Below are 25,402 nucleotides of genomic sequence, written 5' to 3' on the forward strand. Positions count from 1 at the left end.
GTGTCACAAGGTCCCTGCATAAGAGTTGCATTCGGAGCCTGGAGGTATGGTTACTTAATGATAAGCAATGACCAGTCGATCACTTGGATATGTAATGTGTATCATTTTCGGATGGTCGGTCTGCTATCAGACTGCTACTGTATTATGTTATGACGGTGTATTGCATACTGAGTTGCATCTCTTGAGGTCTAGCGTCTTGTGAAACTCTCAACGGCCGGACGGGACGGAACACATGATTTAGGTTTCGCCTGGCTTGAACGTTGAGTCAGGGACTTTTGACAAACGGTAACTCAACTTTGACGACCTTGCTCCTTGATTTGAGTTTGAGTTACAAATGAGAATTCTGAGTGGATCTCGGGTTGTATTTCCTACACCATTGTGTTTCTTTGCCTATATTAAGCAGCTGAAAGTATGAGCCCATTCGTATCGGTATTCGAATAAAGGATCTAGTACCCATGGCTTTGGGTAAACGATATGAAGGGCTGGCTATCCGCTTTGGCATATGATCCGTTGATCATGACTCAGTTGTATGCGCATGGTAGGCAAGTCAGAAGACCATTTGCGAGCGCAGGCAGCGAAGCACCCATAGCCTGATGGAGATTTACCGTCGCGAAACATATTTTGCTGTGGATGCTTTTTATCTTAACCTACCTTAGCATGTAGAATACGTCACGATGCTATAGAAACACAGTCTTCGAGATATAGATGCATCAAGTAATTTCATCTAGCCTAGACCACGCAAATCGGAAGAGGAGCATTTCCATCTCTTCTAGTTTTCCGCTTCATATTTGCGTCTAGAGAAGGTGCTTACGAGAGCCTTCATGTGACCCATACAGTAGCTTGCCGAAGCCCTTTAATCTAGAGCTGTGCGATCACCGACAAACAATAATAAATAGCAAGAGTGACTTTTGAATCTATCATAACAACTGGAAATGGGCAAGCTGGAAACTTGACTGAAATGCATAACCACAACTGCTTCTACATTGAAACATATATGACATGTAATAGCCTCGCTTTTCATGTATTTTTATCATGACAAGCAAGAGAAGAAGACAAGCAATTTTCAACTGGCTCGGAGACCGCCTTGAATTTCGTGTCCCAACGCCATGCCCTACCGATTTAATGGTGCAGTTTCATGGCAAGACCTGATGTTACATACTAGATGGTATTAGTATTCATGATGCAACAGGCTCAAATACATTGTTAAGATCACGTCTGCGCCATACTCGCTTGATACCTTGATGTCTCGTAACACGAATGGCTGCTTCGACTATGGGCCACGATATTGGCATGAATCTGGATGAACTTGGTATTTTTGCTATCATATAGACTCTAAACGCAAAAGCCTATAGATATAGAGATATATTATATCTTCATTATCATCTCTATCTATCATCGCGATAATTCATGATGATACATGGATAGCGCGAGCCAATTGGTCAACTCCGGATGCAATCAATTAAAGTCGCGTCACGTAGTTAGCCCCTCTACGTGTTCTGACGCGTCGCCCTGTAATAAGCTTAAGCGCCAGGGATAACCCCACACAGCATCCGTGCCTTTGCCCTGGCAACTAAAATCTCCCCTCGACATTCAACAATCAATTCATCTATCAAGACTCGGTCAACCAAACCATTGCGTGCATCGTCACTTGTCAACTGTCAAACCGGTACAGACGATCACTATAATTCAAGCGCCGCAATGGCTACTCCCTCGAGCGATGCCGGCTTCATGATGTCGGATGCCCCCTCGCGGGCTGCCCCGACCCCTAGACGCAATATGGGTTTCCCCTCGTCTTCCTCAGCACGCCCACGAGGGCCTCCTTCAGAGAATATGGGTGCCCCAAGCGATGATGAGGGTGATGGATTTGCGGATGATCAGGTTCCACGAAGCTCAAGGATCCCGAATTCTACTGAGATCAGTCGTGTTGAGGACAGAATTGGCCTGCTGGTTCAGGAACACTTTGAGTCCTTCATCGAGAAGTGAGTGCACCTACGTAGACTCATTATACACATGGAACGTTGCCTAACCGTTCTGTGTAAAAATAGCTTTGCCGAGGACCCTATCAGTGCCCCAACACCAAGCGCGCCTACACCCAGCGCTGTCACTACAGACAAGTACTATGTTGCCCAGATCAAAGGCATGCGCACATACTCGCTCTCGACATTCTACGTCGACTATAGACATCTGGCTGCATGGGAGAATGGCAGTTTGGCGGATGGTGTCATGCGCCAATACTATCGATTCCTCCCCTTTCTCACCGCTGCTTTACACAACATGATTGCAAAGTACGAGCCTATGTACTTCCGCGAACATCGCCAGCCCACAGCCTCAAGCAATCTCACGACTTCTGCGGCCAGTCATCTCGGCTCTGCCAGCCAATCCGAGTCGTCACACCGCAAGAATGAGCACCAACAAACCGACAAGCTCTTCTCTATCGCATTCTACAACTTGCCTCTAGTTTCCAGAGTCCGTGCCCTTCGAGCCGCCAACATTGGCCAGCTTCTTTCTATCTCTGGAACAGTCACTCGGACATCCGAAGTCCGTCCCGAGTTGTCTGTCGCTACTTTCACCTGCGAGGCCTGTCGCACAGTTGTGCCAAATGTTGAGCAGACCTTTCGATACACAGAACCTACCCAATGCCCCAACTCGACATGCCAGAACCGTGTGGCCTGGCAACTTGACATTCGTCGCAGTACCTTCGTCGATTGGCAGAAGGTTCGAATTCAGGAGAACAGTTCCGAGATTCCTACAGGCAGCATGCCTCGAACTATGGACGTTATTCTGCGTGGTGAAATTGTTGATCGCGCCAAGGCTGGAGAGAAGTGCATCTTCACTGGTGCCCTGATCGTCGTTCCTGATGTCAGCCAACTCGGCCTTCCAGGATTGCGACCGACTGCTATCCGTGACGACCGTAATGCGCCTAGAGGAGCCGATGCTGGTGGAAGTGGAATCAGCGGTCTCAAGGCTCTGGGTGTACGAGACTTGACATATCGTCTTGCCTTCCTTGCCTGCATGGTGAACCCAGACACTTCAACATCTGGCCAGTCGGCTGCCAGTGGCGCTGCCGATGTTGTCAATGCTTTGACACAGAACACAGCCAACGAGGGAGAGCAGTCAGTGGAAGATGCTCAAGCTGCTGTTCTAGCGTCCATGAACCCCTCTGAAATTGAGGACCTGCGAGCAATGGTCCACGGTGACCATATCTATTCCCGTCTTGTGCAATCTATTGCTCCCATGGTCTACGGCCATGAGGTCGTTAAGAAGGGTCTGCTGCTCCAGCTCATGTCTGGTGTCCCCAAGAGCACGGCTGAGGGTATGCAACTTCGAGGTGATATCAACATTTGCATTGTCGGTGATCCTTCTACTTCCAAGTCCCAGTTCTTGAAATACGTGTGCTCTTTTGCGCCCCGTGCTGTTTACACCAGTGGCAAGGCATCGTCTGCCGCCGGTCTTACTGCTGCGGTAGTCAAGGATGAAGAGACAGGCGAATTTACTATCGAGGCTGGTGCGCTCATGTTGGCAGACAATGGCGTCTGCGCTATTGATGAGTTCGACAAGATGGATATCGCAGATCAAGTCGCCATCCACGAAGCTATGGAACAGCAGACCATCTCGATCGCAAAGGCCGGTATTCAAGCCACGCTGAATGCCCGAACCAGTATTCTTGCAGCTGCTAACCCTGTTGGTGGTCGTTACAACCGCAAGACGACCCTCCGCTCCAACATCAACATGTCGGCACCTATCATGTCTCGTTTCGACCTCTTCTTTGTTGTCCTCGACGAGTGTAACGAACAAGTCGACCGCCACTTGGCAGAGCACATTGTTGGTATCCACCAGTTGCGTGACGAGGCTGTTGAGCCCGAGTTCAGCACAGAACAACTTCAGCGATACATTCGTTTTGCAAAGACTTTCCGACCTGAGTTCACTGACGAGGCCAAGGATGTCCTCGTGGAGAAGTACAAGGAACTTCGCGCCGACGATGCTCAAGGAGGCGTGGGCAAAAACTCGTACCGAATTACAGTCCGTCAGCTCGAGAGTATGATTCGTCTCTCCGAGGCTATTGCCAAGGTCAACTGTGTGGAAGAGATTAGCTCTGAGATGGTTGTCGAGGCCTACAACCTCCTGCGACAGAGTATCATCTCCGTGGAGCACGATGACGTTGAGGTGTACGACGAAGAACCCGAAGAAGATAGCGAGACACTTCTCCGTGCCGCTGATGCTGCTTCCGGCCGTGGCCAAGAACACGACGCAGTCATGGAGGAAGATGACACACAGCCTGGCCGTAGCAGTGTTGCCCCTGAAAGAAGGAAGCAAACCATCACATACGACAATTACATCAAGATGGTCAACATGTTTGTTCAGCATATTACCGATGCTGAGGTCGGTAACCTCGAAGGTGTTAACGGCGATGAATTGGTCAACTGGTACCTCGAGCAGAAGGAGGATGAGCTCCAAGGTGAGGACGATTATCACCGAGAAAAAGCTCTCGCCAACATGGTGCTCAAAAAGATGGTCAAGGTAAGCAACATACATCCATTCCCCTTTCCAAGACTTATACTGACTCGAAATTACAGGAAAACATCCTCATGGCTCTCCGCGGCGAAGGCCTCACAGATGGTGACGCAAGCTCTTCAACAGATCCCTCCCAAATTATGTATATTGTGCACCCCAACTGTGCGGTCGAGGAAGTCTAATTATCTGTCTAAAACAAACGAGAAATTATAAATGGAAGGAGGCTAATATGCACGTCATGACTTAACGCCTTGGAAGACGGGCGTTTTAGGAGTTTGTGATACTACATTGTCGACTTGTTTCATCTTATTGTGAGCGACTGTATATCATCGGATGAGTGGAATTTTAGAAGGGGATCTTGTTACGAGGATGTTGAATATGATAGATACCATTAATGTACAAACATTATATGAACAACATGGCAAATAAGTGTGGCATACATGTAGCGATTACATCTCATCTCACAACATCATCAGCACCATATAGTGATATACCAGGGACATTCACTTGAGGCACTTAAAATTCGCGAAATTTGTATGATTGATCAATCGTCTGTCTGACAGAGCCTCGTACGCACTCGTTGATTTCGTCAAGGCGTAGAAACGCTCATCGTTCCCATCATAGTGATCTCTCTCCATAAGTCCGTTGCGGCTGTTTCTGATTTCCAGGTTTATCTGATCCAGTTCCTTCATACAAGAAGTACAAAATAAGAAGGGGAAAAAACCTAGCACATTCGATTATCGCGAACCCAGTCCCGACCCAAAGTAAAGCAGGTCATCGAACTTGTTACTCAGACGCCGTCCTCCCTTCCCCTGTCATCGAGAACATGGCGCATGTTTCAATTGGTTTGGGTTGTATGTGGCCCTTGAAGAGCCTGTCAAGTCCCCCCTTCCAGGCGATCCTATCATTTTCACAAAAAGCAATGCCCGCCATGTATGCTTTTATGAAGACAAAACAGAGCCCCAGTGTTATAAAGGGAGATGAAGAAAAAACAGAAAAAAGGTATAGCGTGTTTAACATGTGCTTAAGAAGCAAATGCTAGCACGTTGAGAAAGCCTGCAGTATATGGCTGTGCAGACAATTTATGTAGAAGCTCATTCCATGATATCCTGAAGACGGACATCGGAATGGTGGGGGTCGCTATGTACTGGGAGGTGAGACCAATGCATCAGCAGGTAAAGCGATAAACACAAGATGCGCTGCGAGTATTATGTAATAGACTGAGGATGGCGTCAGGCCGGTGTCTCGGCCGGTTTCCTCCAGCTTGCTTTGCTTTCCTAAGCAGCCAAAGAAGCAGGATTACTTGGGGCGCGACCCCAGTCAGAACCTCGACCGCGGTAGCTACCACGGCCTCCTCGACCTGAGCTTGTTGGGGGATGCTCTCCTCGTGAGCTCGACACATCTCGCTTGCCTCCTCGACGTTCATAGCCAGAGCCCCGGTTTCTGGGACCACCTCGTCCTTGCAAACCTCGACCACCTCGAGTTGCTGAGAAAGGAATAGTGACAGTTCTGGCTTCTTGCATATTAGGAAACATGATTCTCATAACATTGCCGCCGCCAACAACGTCGGCAGAGAAGTAGTATGGTTCCATAACAGTTGGCTGAACTGCAAATTTCTTCGGCAGAGGCTTGTTTGGTGCTAATGCCGGCTGCCAAGCGGCTTCGGGGGCCTTGTGTGGTAGTCGAATTTGAGGTAATGACCCCATCTCTTGCTCTTCAAAACATTCCTCGGCCATGGGTTTGGTGACAGGTGACAAGAGGCTCTTGTCAAAACGGGCGGGAGCTGAAACATTGTTCCTAGGTAGAGAAACCGTGGCTGAGTCGTGGTGAGCAACATGGTCCAGAGCACTCTTGCTTGCAGGGTCGACGCCAATTGACCTTTGGGGTGGAGATCTTGAACTATTACCAAGCAAACTGTTAATTCGGTTCTGCCACTTCTCTTGAGAAGACTCCCCGGCCGTCAATGGTGCACGATTGGGGCTCACAGGGCCCCGAGCGACTTCCTTGAAGGATGGTGGGTGCGCCCAGCCGAACTGTACACGATTTGGGGGAGGTTGTGAGGCCGCCATAGATGGGGGTAGCTTCACCACAGGGTGAGGCTTTGGAAGCGACACATGAGGTTTCATAACATCACCCTCGTAAGCTGGGTGGCCTTCCATCGTGGGTGGCGGGGGGGTTGGCGATTTGGATCGCGATGGCTCATTTTCGTTGATTCTATCATGCGAGTCTCTCGTAGGGAAGAATCGAGATGTGCGGTTCTGTGAAGCTCCGGCCTGGCCTGGCACTCCGCCTCCCACCACTCCAACGTTATTAGGATCCTCCTTTGCATCATCACCAGGGCTCCTCCAGGGGCCAGCTGGCTGTGCTTCTTGAGGACCAATAGCGCGTCTTGTACCATCACCGGGAGCATGAACCTGGCGCCATGTATCTTTGATGACCGGTTGGGCATCCTCAAGACTAACACCACGTTCAGCAAGTAGGCGATCGCGCTCAACCCGCTCTGCTAATCGGCTAGCGCTCAGTTGTTTATCTTTTTCACCGACGGCAGTAATCCACTTGCTTGCCACATCAGATCCTGCCGGAGGATGAGGACCAGAGGAGCTGTATCGTGAAGGTCCAGAACCGATTGGGGCTGGGGGTTGAGGTCGGGCTTGAGAAGGTTGTCGTGGATTATTGGGAGGGGCGATAGGTGATGGCCCCTTGTTTCCTTGAGAACCAGGGCGATTATCCAGAGGTGCACGACCGATATCGGTGTTAAATGTGCCGTTACCGAGGCCTCGATCGTTATTAGGTGACCCCCAAACATTACTTCGGGGCTGCGAACCTGTACCCCAATTTGACACAGCTCTGTCCTGGCGTGATGCTGCAGCTGCCCCCCAAAGCTCACTAGGCTTGGCTTCTTGGCTGTGAGATACACGCCTCGCCGCTGGCGCTGTGCCCTGAGTGTGTCCAACTTTAGCATCAGAATCTTGAGGTTGCTGTCGAGCTGACGAAGCTGTTGCAGAGTGGTCACCATCCTGCTGCAATTGTGTAGGAGTTTGGTTTGCCGCGCTACTATGGTCACGTTGTTGAATATGTGTTGGGTGTGAAGCATCGTCAGACTTCTCTGCGGGCTCCTTCTTCTCGGTCTTCTTCTCTGGCGCAGGCCCCATAGCATCCAACTTTTTCTGAATGCGCTCCCGACGTTCAGCTTCCTCACGGGCTTCTTCTTCTTGGCGTCGTTTCCTAGCTAACTCGACACGTTCTCGCATGAGCTTCTTCTGATATTCGACCTCTTCGCTAGCAGGTTGAAGGGGAGGGGGTGGACCGGCAACTTGCTCAGGAAGAGGTGCAGGGTGGTGTGGTTGCGCAAAGGCAGGATTTGGAGAACCTCGAGGAGGCATCCAGCTAGAATGATGTTGCCCCCTTGGTGGGCCATGCGCTGAGGCTGAAAGATTGGGGGAGACGAGGCCATCAACGGAACCAACGAAAGACGGTCTACGGCCTTCCTGTAATTCGTGAGGGGGCAGGGGCACTTCACCTCCCTTATTCATACGCTGCATAAATGAGCCGCTTCCGCCACTAACATTAGATGATCCTCGTCTTCTAGCGAAAGGAGGTTCCTGAGAAACTCTATTGGTCTGGAAAGCACCCGAGGGTTCAGCTGGATAATCCGGTTGGGGTGGTCGCTGTAATAGGGAAGGATGATGCCTTGGATGCTGTTCCATTCTCATCGAACCACGTCGATTGTCGTGTACAGGTTCGTAGCGGCCAGAATGGGAGTTAAACAATTCCCGGCCTCCGTGAGATGAACTGTCTCTCCAACGATTGAAATCATCCGCCGCAAATTCTTTTGGAGGCGGCGGAGTCATGCCCTTATTATGTGGCGGTCTAGCAAGACTGGCCTGTTCTGGAATAGGTGAAGCCTTCTCGACCGGAGGTAGAGGCGCCCACGGGGACTTGACAGGTGCCGGGGGAGCTGGAGGTTTGGCAACAAGAGTTGGTTTTTCCTGGGAGCCACTCTTCAAAATCAAACCCTTGCCCTGGGCCAGATTACTCGACTTCGTCAGGGGGGAGCTCACAGCAACAGGTGGAGCTGGAGACCGTGGTTTATCGAGGAGTTTGCCCTTGGACGCAACAGAACCACTGTCTGATGGCGGTGGTGGATGCTCGTCTGGGTGAGGGAGCGTCGTCTTCGTGCCATCTCCCCAAGTAATAGCTTCAGGGGCCCAGTCTTCATCGTCGTCGTCGATGTCTGCCCATTTGTTTTGCCCCTGTGCATCATCTTCGTTCAAACGACTGGCCATGTGGATTCCATACTTCTTGAGCTCCTCATCGGTGAACTTTTTGGGTTCAGGCGGCGGCACAGCTACAATTTCGTTAGTTCATTAAGTCGGCTGATTCAGGATGTTGCACGTACGTCGGTTTTTGTTCCAAACTGCATTTGCATCAGGTGCACTACCGGGCTTTCCCCCATTCACACCACCAGAAAATCGAGGCGATGAATCGCGAGTGCTGCTACCGGTCTTTGCTATAAGGCGAGGTCTTGAAGAGGATAAGGTTGCCGATGTCGTCGGGGGCGTACTGGAACCGGCAGGCTGTTTCTCGGCGGCCTTGGTCGCAGCACTGTTGGCAGTCGCCTTTGCTGCGAGGAATGTTTTATTGACCGAGACAGCCTTGAAGGCAGGCTTCTTGACTGTGGAGCCTGCGCGGCCATGAACTTTCTCTCCATCCTTCGTCTTTGAAGCATCTGCGCGTGATGCCTCTGTATCTGAACCTCCGCTGGCACTAGCATCGGCGGAGGTGAGTTGATCTTCGACGCTTGTAATGTGCTTGTTTTCGTAGTCATCGTTGCCGGCACTGCCATTCAAATTCGAGCGGACGGAGTCGACATTTTCGGCGTCGGGCGACTAAGTTCATGAGAAAGTCTGTTAGTAAGGCTAGCTACAGCAGCTCGGCTAACTGAAGCTCTAGGTTCGAACAGGTAACGAAAAAGGCCGCAGTGTGCCAATTTCGCCAAAAACAAAACGGTTGGAAGTTTACTTTCGCAAAGCAGGGAAGATGAAACATACAGGCTGGGACTGAGAGGCAGTGGCATCGGCAGCTTTATCAACGGCAGCCTCTGTTGCCATCATACGTGGTAAGAATGCGCCGGTCGTGGGGTAAGCAAAAGAAGCCCTCTTGATGAGTTTCTCCGCCTAGTCTCGTCGATTTCTGGTCGGACTAGAGTTTAGAGGCAGACGAAACGTCGGATCTCGAAGTCGGGATCAGTTGCGACACCGCGGGGCGGGGAGGGCACGAGTATCGGTAGTGGGGATCGGAGGATGTTACGGGTATAGAAAGGCGATCTTCGTTCGTCCGATTGCGAGGTATTTGATACGATGCTCAATCCAAGAGTCGGGGGTGGGATATGAGGAGGAGAAATCACCAAACTGCAAGGCGTGTCAGTTGCGAGGTGTAAGGTGAGGTTTCAATGTACCCGGAGTAACTGCGGCTGATGCACTGGTGTTTGTGATGTGGAAGGCCAGACAGACAGACCCGAAAGTGATGCTGGAGGCTGGGTTAGGCTTAGCAGCCAAACGATAAGGGGCTGGGATTGGCCATCCGTACCCGGCCCCTGACTGCCAGTAGCAGGGCTGCCGGGACCAATTCCAGCTGTTGGCTACCAGCTACAAGGCCGGTACGCCCTGGAGCTTAGGGGTATCATCAAATGGCTTGTCATCGTGGAGCCGAATGACTCTACCGGCCACTCAGCTGATCAGAAAGGGTCTGATCTCATCTAATTTTGGATGCAAGGAACCTGATAGCAATATTCATGAGAGTCATTCAATATCACTAGATGTCATTAAGCATTTGCTGTTGCATGAAAATAGGTCAATAAGGCGAGCAGTGCATCCTCTGTAATAGGTTTTGGTACGTACACTAGGTGTCTAATTGGCTTCCTTTGGTGACACCTCACATCCTGCAAACAATGCAGTTTAACGTCATGTTATATTTTTCATTGTCCAGACCAACTCATTCACTTAGGTAATTAACTGAGTATACATACGTCTATACCTTGTCAAGACTGGATTTATGCTTACTCCGATGACCGGCTGAGTCTACACCATAACATGATATGTTGAAAGTGATTAGCGTGTACACTACAGTATCACAGCTTGTGCAGACTTGATCAACCTGAAGGAAAGCCAAGAGGAATTCTTGACGTGCAAAATTTAGCAACTCAAATATCGGTCGGTCTCTTTGTGCAGAATGCGGAAGAGCTTGAGAATGCAGTACCACCCAAAAAGCTTACAATTCTGACAGAGGTATGGATACACAGAAAGCTTCCGCTCCGAAGGCACAGCACTACGTAGAACCAAAGAACAGCGCATAACCAAAAACGTGATGGCATTGTCACATCACTTGCTTGTTAGAGATACATAGGGAAGCCAAGGCGCGTGCTCGACCGCGAAGTTTCCGGAGTTTATATGTACACGACCCCCGCTCCCTCTCACACAATGATCCATCTAAGGTATCTAAACGCCATTTTAAGCTGCTTAGTGAGCGTTGTTCTTGTGGTGGCCTAGATGATTCCAGCATTAGCAAACAGCTCCCCTTCAACCCTGTGATAGGGATACTTACGAAGGTGGAAGTAGTAGTTCTGGACGTAACCGATGCTGACAAGGAAGACAATCAGGTGAATGATAGCTATAACACAATCACTGTCAGAATCCAACATTTAAATCCAATCTTGAGAGAGGGTGTCCGTACGCTTGCCAGTGGGGTTCTTGCCGAAGTGCTTGGCCTGGTATCGGCCGAGGAGACCCTTAGCCTTGACCTCGGGGGCGGCACCTCGGGGGAGCTTCTCGTAGAAGCTGACGACACGCTGCATGCGGATAGCATCAGGAGCAGCGCCAATGGCCTGTGGTGGATCGAGTTCTGTCAGCCTTCTGAATTTCCATCATGACGAAATTTCCCTCCATTGTCGATCGTCCATAAAAGTCCTCATCCATCCAAAACTCGTCGAGATCGAAAACGAAGCTCCATAGGATAATAATTTCATCGTATTCTGCGTACCTTAGGAGAAGCGACCTGTTTTTGAAAATCTGGTGTTAGTAACGGAATCAATCGGAGCACCGGGGGTTTGCGCCCATAACCGAAGGGGCTCTCTCTGACCTTGGGGGGGATGAGCGTCGAGAGCGCTCGGCGGGTGACGAAGCTCATGATGTCGGTATTTCGGGGGGGTTCGAGTCTCGAGAATTGGTCCGTCGAGGGTCTGCGTGACGCTCAATTGCAAGGGCTGGAGTTTGAGGTTCTGTCGAGATGAACGGTCCCGCCCAGGTCAGGTTCTTGCCGAAAAGCACTCGTTCCGCGACTTCGGCAAAACAACTGATCCGCTCCACCCAATCAGGGCCACGCCGTTCAAGCTTGCTTCAACCTCAGAATATCGCCGCAGTCCACCATCACTCACTTCAGAAACGACAAGCCCTTATCGCCAATTGAAAGCTACCGCCTTGCACCATGGCCGCCCTCCGATCTCAGAGTGCGGCTCGTATGCTGCGAAGCGCTGCTGCGCCCAGAGTCGCCCTCTCCGCCGCACCCCGACGATTCCAGAGCAACGTCACTCAGGCCAGCGGCACCATCACTGGCCCTGTTACCAGCGAGCCCGACTACAATATCGAGGCTGACAAGGCTACCTCGTACGATTCCTCGAAACGCGATTGAAAATTGGAAAGATGGAATACCAGTGCTGACTTAATGCCAGCACCTACACACCTGTCCCTCGATCCGTCCAGAATGGCAGCGAAGAGATCCTTCCCGCTGCTGTGATCTCAGGCGCTCCCATGGAGCTCCAGGCCCGAACGGTTCGGTTCGTCTGCCCACATGCATGACTCGAATGTCGTCGAAAGTTTCAGGAACTAACAATTACTACAGCATCTACCAGGAAGCTAAGCCTGCGACTCAGTCCGGCGACTGGCGCGGTCGACGCTGGCGAATGGATTGGGATATTCTTCCCAAGGGACATCGATGGGAGAACCCTTTGATCGGTTGGCAATCTTCGGGTGATTTTATGCAAGGCACCCACATCAACTTCTCGAGCAAGGAGGATGCTATTCACTTTGCTGAGAAGCAGGGTTACGAGTACTTTGTTCAGGAGCCCAACTCTCGCAAGTTTGCACCTAAGGCTTATGCCAACAACTTCCTGTACTCTGCCAGGAAGCTTAAGCACATCAGGACGAAATAGATGGCTCGGACAGCCCGGCTCTATGTAAATATGTTATAAAGGCTCATTTAAGTTCAGTAACTTTCAAATACAAGAAACATTAGGCAATGTCACGCGTGAACTGCCATGTATGATGAGTGAATGATTAACCTTGCCTCTAGGATGCTGTCGAGGTCTACAGCCTATTTATGACAGCCTTTTCAGAACGCCCGACAGCCAGCCTTTGTCTTAGTCTTAATCCTTACCATTAGGATGTCAATATTATCCCAAACGCCAAGCGCTACTTGGACAAAGAACAGCGCCACACAATCAAAAATACTACTCTTTGAACATGCCTCCAGGTCGGGTATCAATATCACGTTGTAATCATGGGGTCATGTCCGTTTCCGGTGTGAGGTCTAGGGCTGTCGGGTTCTTCTCCGTTCAAGCCAATATCCAGTCGGTCAGGTAAGTTTTTACGCTTATCTCGGGCAGTATTTTCGGCCCAGACACGCATTCTGACGAGCTGGCGAATAGCTGCTTCACGTCTTCGGGATTGTCTTTCAAGGATGGCCCGGTTTACGCTGTCTGCAACTTCTCGTCGCAACTCTGGCTCTAGCAACGCTGCTAACTGGGGCTCGCGCGCGTCAGATGGAATCAAGAGCAGTGCCATGGTCCTCTCCAAGTCTTCCAGAAACTTGGGGTTCGTGGGTGCTTTGGGGCCCAGTTCCTCAGTAGCGAAAGTGAGGGCTGGTTGAATATCTCCAGTCGCATTACAAGCGCGAATGAGTTCTATGAGTTGAAGTCGTAGCAGGGTAAAATGCAGTGCCTTATCTCCATCTAGAATCTTTATGTCGAGTTAGCGACAATACATTCCAAATTTATGAAACTAAGAAGTGAGAAGAAAGATAATCATAAAAAGTGGTTGTTCCTCATCAAAGGCCCGAAGGCTCTATGAGTGGTGCATGTAAAACTCGTGTTCTAATCATATAAAACTTGGGTACAAGGAACTGGAAATGCATACCTGTGGGTCAAACTCATTGAGTGTCGTTATTGCCGTCTTAATATCACCACTATGGATGCAGTTCTGGATCTCCTGCCTCGCTATAATGTACTGCGTGTCCTGGTGAGGTTCGAGATTGGCTTCCTTAGAAAAGTTTGCTGCCGCATTCGGATACCCTTCCATAGTAAGATAGTCCAGTATTAGAGCGTTGATATCACTTCAAAGATCGTTAGCAACTGCTGACATGAAAGTGCGTGCAACAACGAGATGTATTGAATGGTGGGTTCAGAAAAAGAAGATTGATATCGTGTTTCCGCATTATATGCTAGGAGAGATTCCCATTGATAGTGCGTTCATCACTTCACCAAGGTAGGTGACATGGCTGGAGGGGAAGAGTATCGTACCTTTTGGGAGACTTGACGTCGTGAACACGCCGGTCAAAGGCATGCTTGACGGGAGTAGCTGTAGAAGCAGATGACGTCTGATTCTCGAGTCAGCGCCCAGCTATACAAAGCTTGGGCTGAAGCTCGGCTTGTCGACAACAAAGCTCACCATTTTGTCTAATGATCCCAGCACGAATATCGCTGCGAGTCGAAGCTTGAACGGAGAAGGGTTAATCGACGGCACAGTATAGAAGCAATAGCCGGAAGTAGGCGATTCAGCGCATCGAGAATCAGGCCACAATCCAGGCTCGTGATCTGTATGCTACTCGTAGGAAAACTTTCTGTGTTTACTCCGAACGATGTAAAGAAGAAAGAAGAAAAGAAAAAAGAGAAGAGGTTGACGGAAGATGGAGGAGAAGAAAATATGATTGGGGGCTGGAGGAAAAGTAGCGCCGTGTTCGTGGGTCCAAAGCCCGTAGCCTCATAACTGGGCTTGAGAGCCAATCATGTCAGCGAAAAGCTCCACTGAGCTCTGTCCTGTCTGCCTCAGGTCTCCATCAATGACAGCCCCGCCAAATCAAGGTAAGGTCCCTGAAAATGAGCTCCGTTGTATGCCGCGGCTATGCCATTGCTCTCGATGAATCGATTTGGGCTGTGCAATAACATCCATGATATGACCCTAATGACAATTTCAGGTGTCAATTCGATATTTCAGCTATAGTCCTTCGGGTATAATATAGCTAATGAGCTCTAATCCGAGCATCAACGATGGTCATGGTACCCTAACTCATGAGATCAATGTCATGAGCCAAGCCACAGATTACATGCAACAAGGTCACCATGATCGAGCTAGAGGCGTGATACCTACAGTAGAACAGGGCTAGACTTAGTTACAGTAGCTTATCTCTTTTGATCGTGCGGAGAATGCAATGCGCCTTCGGCCTTCGCCGTCTTTCGATAGACACAGATACGGCATGAGGAGAACCCTGACGAGGTCAGGTCGATCGTCAAAACATGAGCAGGGCCAGGGCTGAGCTGATTTATCTTCTTACACTTTTGCTTTCTAACTCAACCACCAAAGTATATCTATATATCTACTATCACTCTCACTCTCACCTCTTCCTCTGACCTATAGCTACAACTGCTAGCAATAGCTCATCTCATCACTGAAGCTCTCACTGCTGTCCCGCTTCTTCTTGGCCCTCTGTGGATCACACACGCGACAGGACCGTGCTCACTGCTCCACCAACAACGGGCAAGCCAAACCCTCGAGTCGAAACTTTGAAGGCACCATACTCGTACAGCTCGTGGACATTGCAGGGCTAGTTTTCGGAGAGGAAAGTTTGAGTCCTCCAGCTACCAAATATTCTCGCCTTTCGTTCATCCGATCCTCGTCCTCTTCGCCCCAAATCTTAGGTGACGGTGACCTCATCGAGAACTAGCCCACCGCAATGTCCGCCTCTGCAATCCTTGAAGTCAACGGCGGGCTCGAGAGTCATGTCACGGTTCAGAAGCGAGCTTACTATTCACCTCCTTGGGCCGATGTCAGCATTATCGGCGTCGCGGGCAGCTCAGGTTCGGGCAAATCGACCTTGTCCCAGGCTATCGTCAAGAAGTTGAACCTACCCTGGGTCGTTATTTTGTCAATGGCATGAATCCCTGAAACTATCCTTCGAACATAAGCTCATATATAACAGGACTCTTTTTATAAGACCTTGACACCCGAGCAGTCTAAACTGGCCTTCGCCAACGAATATGACTTCGACTCGCCTGACGTATGCTTCCTGTGACATAGTATGAACTGCCAGAATAACAACTGATGCTATTCTTATAGGCCATCGATTTCGATGTTCTGGTCGATAAGCTACGGGATCTTAAGGCTGGGTATGTGTAGTTGACGATGGCTTTGGGATTTACACCTCACTGACGTCTCACCATACTCACAGAAAACGGGCTGAAATTCCTGTTTATTCATTCGCCAAACATTCTCGATTGGACCGTACAACATCCATCTACTCGCCTCATGTACTTGTCCTAGAGGGTATTTTTGCGCTTTACGACCCTCGAGTGCTTGAACTGCTTGATATGGGTGTATGTTAAAACCGATGCCCTATTGAAGCGTATGATTTGGACCTAACACTGAACTTAGATCTATTGTGAGGCAGATGCAGATACTTGCCTGTCAAGGAGACGTGAGTCTTGACGTTACGAAGACCTATGGAAGGATTTCTGACCAGGTTGGTGTAGTTGTCCGTGATGTACGCGAGCGTGGGCGGGATATCGAGGGTATCATCAAGCAGTGGTTTGGATTTGTCAAGCCAAACTTTGAGAAGGTAAGCTCCCCGTATCAGAAACAGAGGATTTCTTACGAAGGCTAATTGACAACTTCAAGTTCGTCGAGCCCCAACGGAAGGTTGCTGATTTGATCGTACCGCGAGGAATCGAGAACAGAGTTGCCCTTGGTGAGTAGTCACAAGACCTTGAAAACCCGACTAAAACGCTCATGTTCGTAGAAATGATGGTTCAGTTTGTCGAGAAGAAGCTGTTCGAGAAATCAAGACATCACCGAGAGGCACTGTCCCGTCTGGAAGCAGCAAGTAAGGATTCACCGCTTTCTGAACGGGTCGTGGTCTTGGATGATACACGACAGCTCAAATTCATGAACACCATCCTTCAGGATATTGACACAGATCCTGAGGATTTCATCTTCTACTTTGACAGGCTTGCTAGTCTGATTATTGAACAGTAAGAGACTGAGAGGCTGTGAGTGTGAGAGACTGTTTGTTCGCTAACACTTCATAGGGCCCTCAACAATGCCCATTTCGAGGCCAAGAATATTGTAACACCCCAAGGATACGAATACAAGGGTCTTGTATCAACGGGTGAGGTCTGCGCCGTTATTGTACTCCGAGGAGGATCAGCGTTTGAGCCGGCGCTTCGAAAGACTATTCCCGATTGCCGAACGGGCCGTCTTCTTATCCAATCCGACTATTCCACGGGAGAGCCGGAACTTCATTACTTGCGACTACCTGACGATATTGCAGACCAAGAAAGCGTCCTACTTCTGGACACCCAGATGGCTACTGGAGGTGCAGCGTTGATGGCGGTGCAAGTCCTGGTCGATCACGGCGTGAAACAGGATCGTATTGTTCTAGCAACATACTCGGCCGGCAAGGTTGGACTTCACAGATTGACATCCGTTTTCCCAGAGATTACAGTCGTGGTTTGCAACATGCTCGACTACCAACAAGAACGATGGGTCGAGAAGAGGTATTTCCGCTGCTGAAGGACCACTCTTATATATAGTATACGTTTGTCATGATATATGATGGCGGAAGCTTGGAAACAACGCAGTGATAGTGGTAGTCAAATCAAGATTCACGATAAGGATTATCGGAATGCCCGGTAATTATATCCGTAAAGGAAGCAAATATGCGAACAGCGCTGCGTTTGGTTGCTGCGTCAGCTCTTCACAATCTTGAGATCCACCACAATTGGCATCTCATCAGCATCTGTAACGTAACTGATCCACGACTAGGATCCACGAAACGGGACGTCCGAAACCAACAGGATACTTGGAAAAAAGAGGAGCCACTGTGTGATATTTGACGCAAACCAGCCAAAGTCATGGCATGGCGGCCGACGTATCCGAGGGGTCGATATGGCTTCAAATGAGTACATGGGTTTGTCTATGTGTGGCCTATGATTCAATGACGATGGAAAATGAGATATTGATGTTTGAAGTGCGATATGCTGTACGGTAGTGGAGTCGCCGATCTTCGGTTGTCATGGATCGCCAAGAAATTGGTGGTGATGAAGGGGAGCTCTGGTAATGACGTAGCTGTACCGTACTGTAGGTACTACCTCTGGAAGTCTCAGCTGCAACCCCATGTCCAGTCTTGCAGCCCAGTTCATCCCTGGTTGAGCTCCGTAAACGGGAAGATCCTTTTTTAGATGCATGCATTACACAATACAATCGAAACTAGAAGACTCTTTTTTCTCTGCTTCACTCTCGTTCTCTTCTTGCATCATCCATTGAGTGTTCTCTCACTAACATTCTGTGCTTCTGCTCGTGTCATGATCTAGAAAGTACCAACCGTTTTCTTTGACCTCGTGGGCTTATCATTGACGTCGAACATCCCCCCAATTCCGCAAAATAATGCCCGTCTCTTCCATGATGGCCGCGCGACTGGCTCGCGCCGGTCAAAACAGGGCCATTACCAGCTCTCGATGCTTCAAACCATCTCTCGCTCCTCGCCCAATATACTCGTCGCAATCGCGAAGCTTCGTCAAGCTCACAGGGGTTTCGCCATCAATCACAAAGGGCTCTCCAGCAACTAGCCGAACCACCCGCCAACTACCCTCCCAGTTCTTCGTGCGCGCTCTATCAGGAAAGCCACTTCCCCAAGGAAAGTCTAGAGCCCTTAATTTTTGCTACCGCCTAGCAGCTTGGGTTGGTATTTCAATATCAGTTATCGGCGTTGGTATTGTTGGCTTCTTCATCTACGATGCCAGCACATATTTCGAGCACCCCACTCAGAGCGATATCGATGTCTCAAAGATTGCCCTTCAGCCTCGCAGTGGTGGTGAAAAGAACCTGCCAATCGCCGAGGTATTCATTGATGATGACGACTCGGAGGAGAAGCGTCGCCTCAAAGACAAGCCACGACTGGTGATTCTTGGTGGCGGATGGGGAGGTGTTGCGCTCCTCAAAGAGCTGAATCCAGACGATTACCATGTTACTGTTATTTCGCCAACCAATTACTTCCTCTTCACCCCTATGCTTCCCTCAGCTACAGTAGGTACTCTCGAGTTGCGATCTCTTGTTGAGCCTATTCGACGAATTCTGAGCCGGGTTAACGGTCACTTCATTCGCGCCAAGGCTGAGGATATCGACTTTTCGCACAAGATGGTGGAAGTGTCGCAAGTTGACGCAAACGGCAAAGATATCAGATTCTATGTGCCATACGATAAGCTTGTCGTTGCTGTCGGTTCGACAACCAACCCTCACGGTGTCAAGGGTCTGGAAAATGCCTACTTCCTTAAGGATATCAATGACGCACGCATGATTCGAAACCAGGTCATACAAAACTTCGAGTTGGCCAACTTGCCTACATGCCCGGATGAGGAACGAAAGCGTCTACTTTCCTTCTGTGTCAGTGGTGGTGGCCCTACAGGTGTCGAGTTCGCTGCTGAGCTTTTTGACCTTCTCAACGAGGATTTGACGAGGCACTTCCCCCGACTTCTACGTAATGAGATCTCAGTCCATCTTATCCAAAGCCGTGGACACATTCTGAACACATACGATGAGACTGTTTCACGATATGCTGAGGAACGCTTTGCTCGCGACCAAGTTGACGTCCTCACCAACTCTCGTGTCAAGGAGGTTCTCCCCGACAAGATCATCTTCACACAGAAACAAGAAGATGGCACAATGATCACCAAGGAGCTGCCTATTGGCTTCTGCCTTTGGTCGACTGGTGTTTCGCAAACCCAGTTCTGTCAAACACTGGCTGCTAAGCTGGGCAAATCTCAGACAAACCGACATGCTCTGGAGACTGACACCCACCTTCGTCTTAATGGCTCACCCCTGGGCGATGTATACGCCATCGGAGATTGTTCTACAGTCCAGAACAACGTTGCCGACCACATCGTCACTTTCCTGCGATCCTTGGCCTGGAAGCGTGGCAAGGACCCTGAGACACTTCAGCTCAGTTTCGCTGACTGGCGAGGTGTTGCTGAGGACGTCAAGAGACGATTCCCCCAGTCTATCAACCATCTCAAGCGCGTGGACAAGCTATTCAAGGAATTCGATAAGGACAAATCCGGCACACTCGACTTTGATGAGTTGACACAATTGCTAAAACAAGTCGACGACAAGCTCACATCCTTGCCTGCTACTGCCCAGCGCGCTCATCAGCAAGGACAATATCTTGCTCGCAAGTTCAACAAGATGGCACGCATGCATGAGGGCCTGAACGCCAACGACATTCGCGAGGGTGATGTTGATGCTGCTGTTTACAAGGCCTTTGAATATAAGCACCTAGGCAGTCTCGCTTATGTTGGCAACTCTGCCATCTTTGATCTTGGTGAGGGTCGAAGCTTGGCTGGTGGTCTCTGGGCTGTTTACGCTTGGCGCTCTGTCTACTTTGCCCAGAGCGTGAGTCTGCGAACACGACTATTGATGGCTATGGACTGGACCAAGCGAGGTCTTTTTGGACGAGGTTTGTATCCCTTCCCATTTTCACGAACATCTCTGACAATAAACAGATTTAATGAGTTTCTAAATCTATTCTTATGAATGCTTAATATTTGTCATTTCTTTAGACCTTGAGTGAGGCGTTGGAGCTTAGTATAGAGACATAGCAGGACTTGCGAAAAGCACGTTTGTAGACGCGATGTTGCTGAGGAATCGCAAGTCTAATTTGCATGATGGAGTTATGCTCTATGAGTTACGCTTCTGGGGCCTTTTTTTCGCAGAAAAAGCCGAAATATTATTTTCTCCCTAAAACACCTAGACGCCCATCTATCTTCTATTATATCATGAAGTCCTTGTATGTCCACTTCTCCGTAAACTTGCGCTTGGCCTGCTTGTGGAAAGCAATATGCCTTCTGCTCTCTACCTTGCCACGCACCAACATGCTTCGGTATCTGTCCCGGAGCATGTTGCCCTCAGGCTTGAGACGTCGCAGCGAACTCTCGAGCTCATCTGGAAGGACAAGCTCAAGATCGCGTTCAGGAAGCTTGTACTTGCCGAGCTGCTTGCGGCGCAACTTCTCGGCACGAAGCTCATCAATAGGGTCGGTTTCGTCGTCTTTTTGCAAGACAAGTGCCTTGTTGCGATCTCTCTCCTCAATCTCCTCGGCAATCTCCTGGATGCGCTGGGCTTGGCGACGGTGGGCCTTGAGGGCAGCCTTGTGTTTCGCGAGACGCTCCTCTTCCTTGCGGCGCTTGATGCGATTGCGCTGAGCTTGGGTCTTTCTCTGTGGGCGCTTGGCGGATGGCTTATCATCTTCAGCACCACTCTGGAATCCTTCCCATTCGGAATCCTCCTCCCACTCTGAAAGGTTGGCACGAGCCTCTGCGGCCTCCGCCTCAGCTGCTGATCGGGCTGCAGCCTCCTGCTTAATGCGCTCCTGTTCCTCTTTCTCCAGACGTTTGCGCTCAGCTTCAAGAGCCTTCTCGCTCTCCTCTTCCAGACGTTGTGTGTACTCGTTGAAATCAGGGTTGTAGCTGTATCCTCCTGTGGGCTTGAGGACAGCAGGCACTTGCTTGCCACTCTCCAACAAAGAAAGGGGCTCCTTCTTCATCGACTTTGGAGCCTTGGGCTTGACCTCCTCTTCCAAGAAGTTTTCGGGATCCTTCGCCTTTGGCTCTACAGGCATGTCCCAGATATCATAGGTGGCATCTTGTACTTGGACAGTGTTCTGATGTTCTCCATCGGCCACTCGCTTTAGTCGCGCGAGCTCCTTGTGTGACACCCAATCAGTCCTTTGGCGCTTCACAGGAAGAATTCCGTTTGTTGTCTTGTCGCCCGGTCGCTTGCGCATGGAAACGGCGGGCACGGGAGAACGGGCATTGATGATCTCGTCAGCCTTGAGGCCCTTCTTGATGTGCTTGTTGAACCTTTTGGGGAGACCGGCATCGCCCTTAGTATCGAGAGTGAACAAGTCTTCAGAGGACTTTTCCTTGATAACACCACTATAGAGATATTAGCAGAGCGAGAAAGAAATGCTTAGAGTTTAGCTCACCCAGCGATAATCTCCTTGTTCAATTCTTCAAGACCCTTCTGCACCTCGGTAACATCAACATTTTTCCTCCACGCCTTCTTTCCTTTTCGCGAAGGCTGGTTGAACTGTTTTGGAGCATCACCTCCCGTGGCGTTCTTGGATTGTAACACTGGCATATTTGCGAGACCTCTCTGGAAAAGGATATCGCGTTGTCGATAATGAAGAACGAAAATGCTGCTTGTCAATAGAAGTGGTGGGGGACCGATTTCTTAATTTTTTAGTGGAGCCGGGAGTCTCGACCCGCTACCTCCATATAAAATACAGAAGCAAAGCAATCAAGCGCTTGACTTGATGGGGACTCCGTAATGGACGGCGAGAGATATGTTCTTATCGGCACGTGCACCTTCCTCGGATTCGTTCAGGGTGGCCTCCATGTCATATGCTCCTGCCAAATCCAGGATCTAGACGCTCCTTTCTCCAGATTCCAGCTGGTAATTAGCCTTTTATCCTACGATACAAATTGCCACTCTGAGGTCGCATCATTCTGTTATTCTTTCTTTTCTTGTGTCGCCAAGAAAGAGAACCTATACCTTGAAGAAACCGAGATCGCATCCTTTCCAACGGCCTCATATCCATTAGCTTGACAGCTGTCAAATCCACCGTCCCTTACAAGCCTCCGAACGAGACAACAGGACCGCAAAGATGTCGCAAGCTGGCGGATCATACAATAACCCCTTGAAGAAGTTCAAGTGTGTACATCGAGAATTTATGTTTAAATCATTCAGCTAACAGATGTTCAGGTTGGTGTTTCTAGGAGAACAGAGCGGTATGTCGATGTCCGACTGCGGAACCGTCCGAATCAAAATCACTAATAACGATCACAACAGTCGGGAAGACCTCTTTAATCACACGATTCATGTATGATTCTTTCGACAACATGTATCAAGCGACAATTGGCATTGATTTCCTCTCCAAGGTCAGGACCGTGACAGCCGACTCCTAGGCCACACTAACATCTGCCCACTTAGACCATGTACCTCGAGGACCGCACGGTGCGACTGCAGCTATGGGATACTGCTGGACAAGAACGATTCCGAAGCTTGATTCCTTCTTACATTCGCGATTCAAGCGTAGCTGTTGTTGTCTATGACATCTCTAGTATGTGCCCCTGATGACCCCACTACCCGGCTACCCCCTCGCCGTCAATGTGGCTATGCACGAGTCGTGCTAACACCGCTCTTCGTATAGACGCTAAGTCATTTCAAAACACCAAGAAGTGGATCGACGACGTACGAGCCGAGCGAGGTAACGATGTTATCATTGTGCTGGTTGGAAACAAGACGGATTTGAACGACAAGCGGGAAGTGACCACACAGCAGGGAGAGGAGGAGGCAAAGAAGAACAACCTGATGTTTGTCGAGACAAGCGCAAAGCTGGGCCACAACGTCAAGAACCTGTTCAAGAGGATAGCACAAGCCTTGCCTGGCATGGAGGGAAGCGATGCCGCGGCGCAAGCTTCTAATCAGAGTGAGTATTTATGCCCGGCAATTCCGAAGGTAACTAACACGATGCTTAGTGATTGATGTCAAGACGAACAACTCGCAGCAGTCGCAAGAAGGCTGCGCATGCTAAATGCGCCAACACCGATTCGGGACTGGAGTACAGGAGTGCCCGGGAAAACGCAAGCCGTACTCAAGATGCGAAAGAAGCCTGGCTACCTCGTACACAAAATAGGATATCAAGCATAGCGTGTGGATCTGAGTGCAGGAGCTTGTATAATACAACCAGGACTACGAGCCTACGATCGTTACATAAGAAACTTTAATGTTGATTCGACTGGCTTGTGCTGGTCAATCATTTCGCTTCTATCCCGTTACACTTTCATCAACCATGCCGCTTCAGAACATCTTATTATATGGTTAACGATCCGTTCCCTTCACTTCATTATGATTGTTCTCCACATTTTGTTTATCGGGCTTGGCAATTATCCGTCAAGAACTGTTGCATCTTCCATGCCCCGTTCCCAGTTTATACTCTGAGCCGTTCAAGCCGCATTTTGTACTTGCACCTCACCATTGGCGAGGCCGAAATAAGCAGCAATTGGCTTCTGTGCTTGAAGTTGCTTGCCCAGCTTCACGGCTTCACTGCCGTTAAAGCCGTGGAACAGTCCAATTTCAACGATGCCAGGGGTTCGAACCAATTCCTCAGCGAGCGCATTAACTTCCCAGGCACCGTCCTTTCCACGACCATCCCCTTCCGACCTGATGTCCTTGGGAAGAAGCAAGGGAGAAAATGGGGCGTCGATAAGCCACATACCGTTGTCTGTCACGCATTCTCCAGCTTTGCTAGGGAGGCCTGAACGGACAACAGGGTTGGCTGAGCCCATTGCTCGAAGACGGGTCAAAACATCAGGGGCAGATAGGGGAAGGACCTCAATGGGAATGGTCTTCCAGGTGGTACATAATCTGGGAGATTGCTTTCGGTAATCTGTTAATTGTCAGTCTGTTTCAATTTTTTCAGAAACAAAAACACTCAGTGCATACCAGCGACGGCAATGAACTTCTTAGCAGCAATTGCTACCAGTTTCTCCTGGAACAGACAAGCACCACCACCCTTGATAAGATTGAGATCCTCGTCAACCTCGTCAGCGCCGTCGAAGGCAACATCAAGAGGAACAGGAAGCCCATCCACGACAGGTCTCTCATCAAGATTGACAAGGTTGAGACCAGCAGCGCGAATGAGACCCTTTGACTGGCTTCCAGTAGGAATAAAGGTCATTTCCTTGTAGAACTCAGGACCCTTGCTGACAATGGCGTCGACAACGTAAACAACAGTACTGCCAGAACCAATGCCGACGAACTTGTAAGAAGCATCGAGGTGGTCATTGACTGCCTGGTAGGCGGCCAATTTCTTGGCCGATTCGACTAGGTTTGCTGCTGAAGACATGGCTCTCGGATTGGACCTGTAAGTGAGACTGAGACCTTGAGTCTGTTTATAGCTGCGTATGTGGGTTGGTGGGATGTGCAGGACCCCGCGGTGCGGATGACGAGGGGTGGTGGGGAGATATCGTGGAGAAGTGTAGGGTAATTGAGTTGAGAAGAACCTAGCACCTGGAGCCAACGTTGTAGTTGAGTGGAAAGTATGATATGTGGAAGCTGAGGACAGTATGGATGGTTTCGGGATAATATAGTGTTTCATGAGAGAGTTTGTAGGAAGAAAAGACGCAGTTCCGACCAGAGCCGGCGACTTTCTAGTGGAGAGATGTGAAAGCCACTTCATGTAGGAAGCGAAATGGACCCTTTTTACCCAGGGTAGTCAATAAGCAAGCTTGGAAAAATACGGCAAAATAGAAAGTCAGGGTATCTACCAGGGCACGAATGGGCAGTCAGAAAGGATCACATGTGATTAACTTCCCTCAGTCACCTCAACTCGATGGAAGTCAGATCAGGAAGATGTTCTGTCGTGTCTTGCGAATCACGAGCTGTGATTTAGCGGGCCAGCGAAACGAATATCTGAGGGGGATCAAGAGACCCAATTGGGTTTTTCTAAACCTACCGCACTTCACCTAGAAGAGGCAAGCACAAGCGCAGAAAGATTATCTACAGCTTGG

The 25,402-nt window shown here is 49.7% G+C and overlaps 10 protein-coding genes across 15 annotated transcripts; 5 read left to right on the forward strand and 5 right to left on the reverse strand.

The window, feature by feature from the left end:
* Window positions 1–1,567: 1,567 nt before the first annotated feature.
* Window positions 1,568–8,456, forward strand: FOIG_10813 (minichromosome maintenance protein 6). Its single transcript, XM_031211299.1, has 3 exons — window positions 1,568–1,979; window positions 2,046–4,518; window positions 4,575–8,456. The coding sequence occupies exons 1-3, from the start codon at window positions 1,699–1,701 to the stop codon at window positions 4,692–4,694; spliced, it is 2,874 nt and encodes a 957-aa protein (XP_031059232.1). The 5' UTR covers window positions 1,568–1,698; the 3' UTR covers window positions 4,695–8,456.
* Window positions 4,862–10,033, reverse strand: FOIG_10814 (uncharacterized protein). Of its 2 annotated transcripts, XM_031211301.1 has the most exons (4): window positions 9,564–10,021; window positions 8,912–9,401; window positions 6,391–8,860; window positions 4,862–6,328 (listed from the first exon to the last, which is right to left on the reverse strand). In XM_031211301.1, exons 1-4 carry the CDS (start codon window positions 9,624–9,626, stop codon window positions 6,310–6,312), a joined length of 3,042 nt encoding a protein of 1,013 aa, XP_031059234.1. In that variant the 5' UTR covers window positions 9,627–10,021; the 3' UTR covers window positions 4,862–6,309. The 2 variants fall into 2 exon arrangements, with proteins under 2 accessions (XP_031059234.1, XP_031059233.1); XM_031211300.1 differs by having other exon boundaries at window positions 4,862–8,860; window positions 9,564–10,033.
* A 596-nt stretch (window positions 10,034–10,629) lies between these two features.
* On the reverse strand, window positions 10,630–11,842 carry FOIG_10815 (F-type H+-transporting ATPase subunit F). The gene is made up of 5 exons (XM_031211302.1): window positions 11,650–11,842; window positions 11,551–11,565; window positions 11,245–11,395; window positions 11,116–11,181; window positions 10,630–11,056 (listed from the first exon to the last, which is right to left on the reverse strand). The coding sequence occupies exons 1-5, from the start codon at window positions 11,695–11,697 to the stop codon at window positions 11,031–11,033; spliced, it is 306 nt and encodes a 101-aa protein (XP_031059235.1). The 5' UTR covers window positions 11,698–11,842; the 3' UTR covers window positions 10,630–11,030.
* Window positions 11,840–12,832, forward strand: FOIG_10816 (NADH dehydrogenase (ubiquinone) Fe-S protein 4). The gene is made up of 3 exons (XM_031211303.1): window positions 11,840–12,173; window positions 12,239–12,343; window positions 12,409–12,832. The coding sequence occupies exons 1-3, from the start codon at window positions 11,995–11,997 to the stop codon at window positions 12,716–12,718; spliced, it is 594 nt and encodes a 197-aa protein (XP_031059236.1). The 5' UTR covers window positions 11,840–11,994; the 3' UTR covers window positions 12,719–12,832.
* Window positions 12,347–14,495, reverse strand: FOIG_10817 (uncharacterized protein). 3 transcript variants are annotated; one of them, XM_031211304.1, is made up of 4 exons: window positions 14,232–14,495; window positions 14,084–14,160; window positions 13,701–13,896; window positions 12,347–13,523 (listed from the first exon to the last, which is right to left on the reverse strand). In XM_031211304.1, exons 1-4 carry the CDS (start codon window positions 14,232–14,234, stop codon window positions 13,053–13,055), a joined length of 747 nt encoding a protein of 248 aa, XP_031059237.1. In that variant the 5' UTR covers window positions 14,235–14,495; the 3' UTR covers window positions 12,347–13,052. The 3 variants fall into 3 exon arrangements, with proteins under 3 accessions (XP_031059237.1, XP_031059238.1, XP_031059239.1); XM_031211305.1 differs by having other exon boundaries at window positions 13,701–14,160; XM_031211306.1 differs by having other exon boundaries at window positions 14,084–14,495.
* Window positions 14,496–14,990: 495 nt separating this feature from the next.
* Window positions 14,991–17,866, forward strand: FOIG_10818 (uridine kinase). Its single transcript, XM_031211307.1, has 9 exons — window positions 14,991–15,711; window positions 15,760–15,837; window positions 15,897–15,946; window positions 16,009–16,153; window positions 16,212–16,254; window positions 16,310–16,395; window positions 16,455–16,524; window positions 16,576–16,807; window positions 16,865–17,866. Exons 1-9 carry the CDS (start codon window positions 15,514–15,516, stop codon window positions 17,346–17,348), a joined length of 1,386 nt encoding a protein of 461 aa, XP_031059240.1. The 5' UTR covers window positions 14,991–15,513; the 3' UTR covers window positions 17,349–17,866.
* A 17-nt stretch (window positions 17,867–17,883) lies between these two features.
* On the forward strand, window positions 17,884–21,916 carry FOIG_10819 (NADH dehydrogenase). The gene is made up of 2 exons (XM_031211308.1): window positions 17,884–20,286; window positions 20,333–21,916. Exons 1-2 carry the CDS (start codon window positions 18,222–18,224, stop codon window positions 20,347–20,349), a joined length of 2,082 nt encoding a protein of 693 aa, XP_031059241.1. The 5' UTR covers window positions 17,884–18,221; the 3' UTR covers window positions 20,350–21,916.
* FOIG_10820 (uncharacterized protein) lies at window positions 20,365–22,249 on the reverse strand. Its single transcript, XM_031211309.1, has 2 exons — window positions 21,814–22,249; window positions 20,365–21,763 (listed from the first exon to the last, which is right to left on the reverse strand). The coding sequence occupies exons 1-2, from the start codon at window positions 21,966–21,968 to the stop codon at window positions 20,599–20,601; spliced, it is 1,320 nt and encodes a 439-aa protein (XP_031059242.1). The 5' UTR covers window positions 21,969–22,249; the 3' UTR covers window positions 20,365–20,598.
* FOIG_10821 (Ras-like protein Rab-6B) lies at window positions 21,955–25,214 on the forward strand. 3 transcript variants are annotated; one of them, XM_031211310.1, is made up of 6 exons: window positions 21,955–22,541; window positions 22,593–22,618; window positions 22,680–22,768; window positions 22,821–22,950; window positions 23,041–23,319; window positions 23,369–25,214. In XM_031211310.1, the coding sequence occupies exons 1-6, from the start codon at window positions 22,495–22,497 to the stop codon at window positions 23,422–23,424; spliced, it is 627 nt and encodes a 208-aa protein (XP_031059243.1). In that variant the 5' UTR covers window positions 21,955–22,494; the 3' UTR covers window positions 23,425–25,214. The 3 variants fall into 3 exon arrangements, with proteins under 3 accessions (XP_031059243.1, XP_031059244.1, XP_031059245.1); XM_031211311.1 differs by having other exon boundaries at window positions 22,593–22,768; XM_031211312.1 differs by having other exon boundaries at window positions 22,680–22,950.
* Window positions 23,482–25,278, reverse strand: FOIG_10822 (ribose 5-phosphate isomerase A). The gene is made up of 2 exons (XM_031211313.1): window positions 24,336–25,278; window positions 23,482–24,279 (listed from the first exon to the last, which is right to left on the reverse strand). Exons 1-2 carry the CDS (start codon window positions 25,069–25,071, stop codon window positions 23,837–23,839), a joined length of 1,179 nt encoding a protein of 392 aa, XP_031059246.1. The 5' UTR covers window positions 25,072–25,278; the 3' UTR covers window positions 23,482–23,836.
* Between the last annotated feature and the right edge of the window lie 124 nt (window positions 25,279–25,402).

The sequence above is a fragment of the Fusarium odoratissimum genome, assembly GCF_000260195.1.
Source record: "Fusarium odoratissimum NRRL 54006 unplaced genomic scaffold supercont1.19, whole genome shotgun sequence".
Classification (NCBI taxonomy): domain Eukaryota; kingdom Fungi; phylum Ascomycota; class Sordariomycetes; order Hypocreales; family Nectriaceae; genus Fusarium; species Fusarium odoratissimum.

What these genes read in the sequence shown, in the direction of transcription:
- FOIG_10820 (XM_031211309.1), bottom strand. Translation starts at nt 21,968, where the DNA reads ATGCCAGTGTTACAATCCAAGAACGCCACGGGAGGTGATGCTCCAAAA. An exon ending in AACAAGGAGATTATCGCTGG is followed by an intron (nt 21,764 to 21,813) that starts GTGAGCTAAACT and finishes ATATCTCTATAG; the next exon opens with TGGTGTTATCAAGGAAAAGT.
- FOIG_10822 (XM_031211313.1), bottom strand. Translation starts at nt 25,071, where the DNA reads ATGAAGTGGCTTTCACATCTCTCCACTAGAAAGTCGCCGGCTCTGGTC. An exon ending in GAAGTTCATTGCCGTCGCTG is followed by an intron (nt 24,280 to 24,335) that starts GTATGCACTGAG and finishes GACAATTAACAG; the next exon opens with ATTACCGAAAGCAATCTCCC.
- FOIG_10817 (XM_031211304.1), bottom strand. An exon ending in GACGTCAAGTCTCCCAAAAG is followed by an intron (nt 13,897 to 14,083) that starts GTACGATACTCT and finishes CGATCTTTGAAG; the next exon opens with TGATATCAACGCTCTAATAC. An exon ending in TCAATGAGTTTGACCCACAG is followed by an intron (nt 13,524 to 13,700) that starts GTATGCATTTCC and finishes CTCGACATAAAG; the next exon opens with ATTCTAGATGGAGATAAGGC.
- FOIG_10813 (XM_031211299.1), top strand. Translation starts at nt 1,699, where the DNA reads ATGGCTACTCCCTCGAGCGATGCCGGCTTCATGATGTCGGATGCCCCC. An exon ending in TTTGAGTCCTTCATCGAGAA is followed by an intron (nt 1,980 to 2,045) that starts GTGAGTGCACCT and finishes GTGTAAAAATAG; the next exon opens with CTTTGCCGAGGACCCTATCA. An exon ending in TGCTCAAAAAGATGGTCAAG is followed by an intron (nt 4,519 to 4,574) that starts GTAAGCAACATA and finishes TCGAAATTACAG; the next exon opens with GAAAACATCCTCATGGCTCT.
- FOIG_10821 (XM_031211310.1), top strand. Translation starts at nt 22,495, where the DNA reads ATGTCGCAAGCTGGCGGATCATACAATAACCCCTTGAAGAAGTTCAA. An exon ending in TGTTGTCTATGACATCTCTA is followed by an intron (nt 22,951 to 23,040) that starts GTATGTGCCCCT and finishes CTCTTCGTATAG; the next exon opens with ACGCTAAGTCATTTCAAAAC. An exon ending in GGCGCAAGCTTCTAATCAGA is followed by an intron (nt 23,320 to 23,368) that starts GTGAGTATTTAT and finishes CACGATGCTTAG; the next exon opens with TGATTGATGTCAAGACGAAC.
- FOIG_10814 (XM_031211300.1), bottom strand. Translation starts at nt 9,626, where the DNA reads ATGATGGCAACAGAGGCTGCCGTTGATAAAGCTGCCGATGCCACTGCC. An exon ending in CTGCCTCTCAGTCCCAGCCT is followed by an intron (nt 9,402 to 9,563) that starts GTATGTTTCATC and finishes TCATGAACTTAG; the next exon opens with TCGCCCGACGCCGAAAATGT. An exon ending in AGTTTGGAACAAAAACCGAC is followed by an intron (nt 8,861 to 8,911) that starts GTACGTGCAACA and finishes ACGAAATTGTAG; the next exon opens with CTGTGCCGCCGCCTGAACCC.
- FOIG_10816 (XM_031211303.1), top strand. Translation starts at nt 11,995, where the DNA reads ATGGCCGCCCTCCGATCTCAGAGTGCGGCTCGTATGCTGCGAAGCGCT. An exon ending in GAGGCTGACAAGGCTACCTC is followed by an intron (nt 12,174 to 12,238) that starts GTACGATTCCTC and finishes ACTTAATGCCAG; the next exon opens with CACCTACACACCTGTCCCTC. An exon ending in CTCCAGGCCCGAACGGTTCG is followed by an intron (nt 12,344 to 12,408) that starts GTTCGTCTGCCC and finishes CAATTACTACAG; the next exon opens with CATCTACCAGGAAGCTAAGC.
- FOIG_10815 (XM_031211302.1), bottom strand. Translation starts at nt 11,697, where the DNA reads ATGAGCTTCGTCACCCGCCGAGCGCTCTCGACGCTCATCCCCCCCAAG. An exon ending in CAAGAACCCCACTGGCAAGC is followed by an intron (nt 11,182 to 11,244) that starts GTACGGACACCC and finishes ATTGTGTTATAG; the next exon opens with CTATCATTCACCTGATTGTC. An exon ending in GAACTACTACTTCCACCTTC is followed by an intron (nt 11,057 to 11,115) that starts GTAAGTATCCCT and finishes GGAATCATCTAG; the next exon opens with GCCACCACAAGAACAACGCT.
- FOIG_10818 (XM_031211307.1), top strand. Translation starts at nt 15,514, where the DNA reads ATGTCCGCCTCTGCAATCCTTGAAGTCAACGGCGGGCTCGAGAGTCAT. An exon ending in GGGTCGTTATTTTGTCAATG is followed by an intron (nt 15,712 to 15,759) that starts GCATGAATCCCT and finishes CATATATAACAG; the next exon opens with GACTCTTTTTATAAGACCTT. An exon ending in CTACGGGATCTTAAGGCTGG is followed by an intron (nt 15,947 to 16,008) that starts GTATGTGTAGTT and finishes CCATACTCACAG; the next exon opens with AAAACGGGCTGAAATTCCTG.
- FOIG_10819 (XM_031211308.1), top strand. Translation starts at nt 18,222, where the DNA reads ATGCCCGTCTCTTCCATGATGGCCGCGCGACTGGCTCGCGCCGGTCAA.